The 7,263-nt window shown below is 33.9% G+C and overlaps 1 protein-coding gene across 1 annotated transcript; it reads left to right on the top strand.

Moving 5' to 3' along the window:
• Positions 1 to 4,019: 4,019 nt before the first annotated feature.
• On the top strand, positions 4,020 to 4,550 carry LOC139863484 (uncharacterized). The gene has a single exon (XM_071852132.1). The coding sequence runs from the start codon at positions 4,020 to 4,022 to the stop codon at positions 4,548 to 4,550; it is 531 nt and encodes a 176-aa protein (XP_071708233.1).
• The last annotated feature ends 2,713 nt before the right edge of the window (positions 4,551 to 7,263 follow it).

Here is a 7,263-nt window from a genome sequence, read left to right as displayed (position 1 = left end):
ATAAAAAAAAATATCGCCAACGTAATAAATCATCACCAATACATCTAACATTCTCCATCATTATCAAACTAATTGATATTCAATATCGGTGGCCCAATTGACAAATCCCCACTCAATAAAGTAAGCTCCAAAGTGGAACACATTTGGCCTGTTAATAGTAAAAATAATAAAGATGATTCGCGTGATTGTAGGTTGAACCGAGATATGACAGAGACAACATAACTATCATCATTATTCACGTCTTTCATCATCATGTGATCCAAACATCATCATCTGCTTTATTTCCCATACTCGATCACCGTCATCATCATTCTCCTTTAAGCTGGATAGTATCAAAAACAGATTCAAACATCGCTGCAGTAGCCATTCAGCGAAGGAGAAAGAAAAAAGAAAAAGAAAAAAAATAGAAATAAAAAAAAAGTGAGCAGCAACCTCAATGAAAAGAAAAAAAAATGAGGTGGGTTTTGATGGTTGTTAGCGGTGGTTAAACAAATACGGCAGTAGCAACAATAATTCAAATAGTAAACAGTAGAGTTTGATGGTGTTTGTTGTTGTAGTTTGAATAGAAAATAGCAGGAAATAAGCTGCGTTTTGCAGCTGTATAATCAGCGAACAGAAAAAGGGACATAAGCAACAGGTTTAAGGGAGGTGTGGTGGTTACCGGTTGATGATTAGGAGGTTCAAGGTGGCGAGGTTATGTGTTGATAAACGTATGAAGTAGAAACAGAGAAAGAAGAAAGGTAGTGTTATATGCAAGTGGGTTTGATTCGAAAACAGAAAATAAGGTGGTGATGTGGATGACGGTTTGTAGGGTGATTCATGGTGGTGATGGCGGTGATTATAGATGGTGGCGAAGGTGTTTGGGGATGGGGATGATGACCGATGATGGTGCATATTTTTCTATCGATCTCTCTGCTACACCCACATATATGTAGATATATAATTTATATAATTTATAATTATAATATTAATAATAAGAATATAATAATAATTTTGTAATTCAATGAGTTGAAAGGAAACAGGAAGTGAGCACTAAGCAGCCTCCTTTTTGTCAAATTATGCTGACACTTAGATATTTTCAATTCGCGGAGTGCTATATTGTGTCCCTTGCTAAACAGTTAATATATAAAAGTGTTCCTAAAAATTCTAAAATTTTAAATTAACTATATTTATTTATTTTGGTCATTATGGTATAAAATTCGATCATTAATTATTAAACAAAAATTAACTCGCTGTCCACTCCCGATCTCAGGTAAAATATATAAAAAAAATTTAAAACTTAACAAATAGTTCCTAAATACATTTTTAATAAATCTATAATTCATAGAACTCGGTTTCAGATCACCGTTTATTTTAGAATCATATAAGTTCGAATTTAACTTGCCTAATATCAATCGGAACATCAAACGAGTATTACAATCAGTTAATATTTATTTTTAATATACTTTTTATATATATTTATATCTATAGATTCATTTTAATAATAAATTTTATTATATCTATATTATTTTATTTCACAAAAATTAATTCTAATAACTAAATAATATAATATTTCAAATTATATTTTCAGTTATTATATATATATATATATATATATATATATATATATATATATATATATATATATATATATACACACACACACATATCTATTACAAATAGTTGTTCGTGAATCGTCGGGAACAGTCGAATGTAAATGAATATATGAAACAGTTCAAAATTTTTGAGACTCAACCTAACAGATTTTGCTTATCGTGTCAAAGATATTAAATCATATCGAGAGTTTGTTTTAAAATTAGTCGAACTTTTCTGGGTCACTACAACAACCATGTAAACGTTGCGTGCGGCGACCGAATGATGCGTAGTCACGCACTGCAGACACATTTTTTTTACCGGAAAATATCAACTTGAAATAGAGTTAAAATTGTGGAGGTGGATGGTGGTTGATGGCTGATGTAGAGGTAGTCAGTGGTCGTGGTCGAAGTTGGTTGGTGGTGGTGGCTGAAGGTGGTTGTGGGTAGTGACCAAAGGTGGCAGATGGTAGCTAAAGGTGGTTGTGGGTGGTGGTTAAAGGTGCCAGGATGTATGGTGGTGGTGGTGTTTGGGAAAACAACTGAAATTGAAAGTAATGTGTGATTACTAAATTATCCTTGAAAAAGTGATTAAAAGACAATACTAACCATGTGAACAGTAAAAGTTCATCAGGATGAGTATATAGATATAATATAATAGCTTAATTATAATCAAGAGTAAAATTGTAAATTTATTTAATGACATTTTTTATATATTAATTGTAAATTTTTGGTTATAGCACTATAAGTTCAAAAGCTTTAAATGGATGGCTAAATTATAAGGGTTGATTATATACCGGAGAGGAAGTGAAGATGGAGATTAACTAATAAAAGAAAAAGTAACATTAACTTTATTAAATTAGAAGATATAACTACGTTACATGTCATTTAAAGCTAAGAAACCATTGTTTTTTTTTTTTTTTTGAGACGTACATGTTAAATAGAGGAAGGTAATATTAAAAGATATGAGTATTTTTCAAGATTTTAGAGACAAGGATGATATTTTTGTGGAAAGTGAAAGTGGAATGTAATAATAACATCATAGAAATACCTTATGAATATTAATATATTCATTGTCTTAGTTTTGAATTTCTTGCAAATGTACACATATATAAGTATGATGACTTTGATGAGTTACTTTGGTCATTGAAGGAGTGTTTGTAAAGATACTAAAAGTTTTTGACGTTCCTTCAACTACTCAACTTAGTAGTGAAGTATATACACTTTTAACACGATAGGAACATCATGTGATTGTGGAGAATGTGTATATACTGAAAATAAGAAAATTAGATGTACAATCCCATCCTGACTACAAAGTATGAGTATATGATATCCATTTAGGTGTATTTGGATTCTATTCAATAGCCCAATGACTTAAAGTGTATCTTTTGTTATTTTCACTACTTGAAGTGATTGCTACCACCATGGAAAAACGACAAATCTCAACTACATATCATCCTGAGAAACATAAGAATTATGTACGGCTGCAACTATTGTTTGATTGAAGTGAAAACAATGTGATCTTTGTTGTCTAATAGAACAAAGACTAATACCTACTAATAAAGTTTTCATGTGAAAAAGTCAAGCCATGAAGTCATTCTCTCATTTCGGTGCTTGTTGTTGAATCGCTTTCTTTTGTTCAACTATATTTTGTAGAGGAATCGGATAATTGAATAGGGCGTTAATGTACGTCTTTACTTCTATCGGCTTATCCAGAATGGTACTTTTTCAACCAGAGATTTGTTTTTAAATACATGAAACAGGGATGGGTTGCACAGTTTGTTCGAAAGAGATTATAGACCAAAGGAATAGCTAAGTATTTTTTCCCTCATTACTATATATATTACTATTACTATATATACTAATAACCATAGTTGAATGGTGTCTTCCTATTAATCGACCACTATTCATCAACAGTTGTCGACCACTATTATCATTTTTTTTCTCACTTTACTTTTCATTCTTTCTTTTATTTTTTTCTTTTTTTCCCTCCCTTTCTCACTTTACTTTTCATTATTTCTTTTAGCACATTTGTTTCGTTACCATGCCTTTATCATTGTAGGCAAGCGAGTGCCATAACATACGAGGTAACATATATGAACACATACTGTTAGAATGAAGCAAATCGGATCATAATGGCTCACCATCATCATTCCTTAATTAGAATATTTGTATAGCGGTGTAGCAAGCTCCAACGGTTAGGTCTTCACTTTGAATACCTACCATATTTGTTTAGGCTCCTCTCCATAATTAGAATTGTAATCCTTGTATAAATAGCTAGCATTCTCATTGTAACAAAACACACAATCAAATACAAAGCTTCATACAATTGTTTAAATACAATTTTGTTTACTTTATAATACGAAATCCGAGCTAGTATAGTGATCTTGATCAAACTACACTTTCTGCTTCAATCATTTGCCTTTTTTCTGTTTCAAATTAGCTACCATGTCTGATGAAGACGGCAGCTACCAATCAACCAACAATAAAAAAACCAGTGATTTGGCTAGTCAATTGACTAGTTTTCTAAAAACCAACATGTTCCAGCAACCAAAACTTTCAGACACTTTGAAAATAAGTTTAAGTCTGAATAGTTCAAATTATGCCCCGTGGTCAAGGATGATTAAGGTTGCCATTGAAGAAAAATCTAAGGCCCTCCTCAATCATCTAACAACCAACCCACCAGAAACTACAGATGAAAAATATGAAAAATGGGAGCAGGAAGACCTGATTGTGTTCTCTTGGCTCATTCAGAACATTGAACCAAATTTAGCAAGCAATCTCACTGAATTCCAAACTGCAAAAATGCTATGGGATGCACTGGTAACAACATACAGCTCTGGAAGAGACAAGTTGCAGACTTTTGATTTCCATGTCAGAGCAAATGAAATCAAGCAATCTGGTAAGTCAATCGAAGACCTATGGATCAGTTTACAGGGTGTATGGGGGAAATTGAAAGAAGAGACCCAAATCCAATGAAATTCTCAATTGATATTGTCACTTATAACAAACTTAGATCCTAACAGAAACTGTTTCAATTCTTAAATGCCTTGGATCACAAACATGACAATATCAAAAGAGAAATGCTTAGAATCGATCCATTACCCACTGTCGAAAAAGCATATGCTGCTGTTCGTAAAGAAAGTGCACACCAAAGCATATTTGGTGCTAAATCCGATGCTCCTTCCACTCCGGCATCGCAACCGGATTTGTAGCTTCAAAATCAAAAGAACACGACGGGTTTGGGCTAGTTTCGAAAAACCAACGCCGGTCAGACTATTCTCAGTCATCAAAAGAACAGTGCTTCAAGGTAATTGGGTACCCAGAGTGGTGGAACAACGAACACAAAAAGAAAAAAGCAGCAGTGGCGGCGGCTACCGGAGGTAACCAATCGGCCAATAACTCCAGCGCCACCGCTAGTGGTGTTTTGGATTACTTGCAGCTGAGCAACCTTCATCGGTTGAAGTTGAAGGTATGAACGATCTAGGTTTTTTCAACCCTAAATCAGGTAACAATGTTTCAATTACCCCCCTCAAGAACCTGGTCTATGATAAATACCCCAAAACTTGTTAAATATTAATACTAGTAATAGTAATAGTAATAATAATAATAATAATAATAATAATAATAATAATAATAATAATAATAATAATAATAATAATAATAATAATAATAATAATAATAAATCCTTTTGTAAATTAGATATTGACACCACCTTTAAAAACAAATCTAAAAATAAACCTTTTTTGCATAAAAAAAACTCTTAAATAATTTTTCTAACGTAAACTATGTTTCAAATAAAATTAAAAATGATGAATGGATCATTGATTGTGGTGCAACGGACACCATGACCTTTGATAAAAATGATATTTGCCTAAAATCAAAACTGAACAAAGATAAAATTAAAACTGCTAATGGTGGGGTTATTCAAGTAAAAGGGGGAGGAATGATTGAAATATCGCCAACGTTGAAACTAACAAATTGTTTATATGTTTCTGCCCTCTCACACAAATTATTATCTGTTATTCATGTCACAATTGAACTTAATTGCACCGTATTATTACACCTGACCTTTTGTATCTTACAGGACCTCAGAACGGGGGAGATAATTGGTCGTGGTATTGAGCGAGATGGGTTATACTACATTGATGAGGTTATCCAAAATGGTACTATTATGCTAGCTCATGGGACACCTAACCGACAAGCTTGGCTATGGCATAGACGTTTAGGTCATCCTTCCGCTAGTTATTTCAATATTTTGTTTCCTAGTTTATTTTCTTCAAATAAAACGCTTCAATGCGAAACATGTATTTTGGCAAAGAGCCATCAGAATTCTTTTAAAACTAGTAATACAAAAATTGAACGTCCTTTTGCCTTGATTCATTCTGATGTTTGGGGGCCAGCAAAAGTTAATGGGGGGCATAATTTTCGATATTTCACATTAATTATTGATGATTGTACTCGTATGACATGGACTTATTTCTTAAAAACAAATCCGAAGTTTTTAATAAATTTACTTCAATTTATACCATGGTTCAAACTCAATTTAATAGTAGCATACAAATCCTAAGATCAGACAATGGGGGGGGGGGAATTCATTAACACCCAAATGAAACAATTCTGCCAAGAAAATGGTATTATTTATCAGACCTCTTGCCCTCATAACCCCAACCCCCCCCCCCCCAGCAAAATGGGGTCGCTGAAAGGAAAAATCGTATCCTTTTAGAAATAACACGGGCTTTAATGATCGAGTCAAATGTTCCAAAATCTTTCTGGCCGGAAGCTCTTGCCACGGCAACTTATCTTGTGAATAGACTTCCAACCAGAACCCTTGACCTAAAAAACCCCTTCAAGCCCTAAACAAATTTCATAAACCCCTATCAAATTTGACCCTCAAACCTCGGGTTTTTGGGTGCTCTGTGTTTGTTCATATACCTAAAACAGAACGATCTAAACTTGACCCTTGTGCAAAAAAATGTGTCTTTGTCGGTTATGGGGTCAATCAGAAGGGGTATAGATGTTATAGCCCTAAAAAAGGGCACATGTTCACTGCCATGAACTGTGATTTTCTTGAGACTGAATACTTCTACACTACCCAACACACGAGTCGGGGGGAGACTGAGTCAAACGACACTGTGAGTTGGCTAGATATACCTTCATCAGAAGAAGTTAATAACAGTACCAAATCTCAGTATGATCCACCCATTAGTACCACTTCTGAAAGTCCTCCCGATAACACTGGAAATACTGAGGTAAGTACCGAATCTTCTGAAACTAATTCTACTAATCATGAAAAGCAAGAGTATGTTTCAGTACAGGAAAACTCAAGCAATACAGGTCAACATGAATCAGACGAGCCTGAACAACAATCTGAGCCTGAACAATAATCTGAATCTCAACAACAATCTGAATCCGAGCAAACAACCCAACAGCCTGAGTCTGAACAACCATATGTGCTAACCCCAAGAGCAAATAGGGGAATTCCTGCAAAACGATATGATCCAGATCGAGAATCCCTCCGGTCAAGGTACCCAATGGTAAATATTGCCAAAGGAAGTCTATTAAAAGAAGCAAAAACTTTCACTTCCGCGATATACTCTGAAGAATTCCCAACAACAGTAGAACAAGCCTTAAAATCAAAGAAATGGAAGGAAGCAATGGAAACAGAAATGAAAGCTCTAAAGACAAATAA

The sequence above is a fragment of the Rutidosis leptorrhynchoides genome, chromosome 1 (assembly GCF_046630445.1).
Source record: "Rutidosis leptorrhynchoides isolate AG116_Rl617_1_P2 chromosome 1, CSIRO_AGI_Rlap_v1, whole genome shotgun sequence".
In the NCBI taxonomy this organism is placed as follows: Eukaryota; Viridiplantae; Streptophyta; class Magnoliopsida; order Asterales; family Asteraceae; genus Rutidosis; species Rutidosis leptorrhynchoides.
Note: the sequence above shows the minus strand (reverse complement) of the source record. Positions and strands in the feature narration are given on the sequence as shown.

What these genes read in the sequence shown, in the direction of transcription:
- LOC139863484 (XM_071852132.1), top strand. Translation starts at nt 4,020, where the DNA reads ATGTCTGATGAAGACGGCAGCTACCAATCAACCAACAATAAAAAAACC.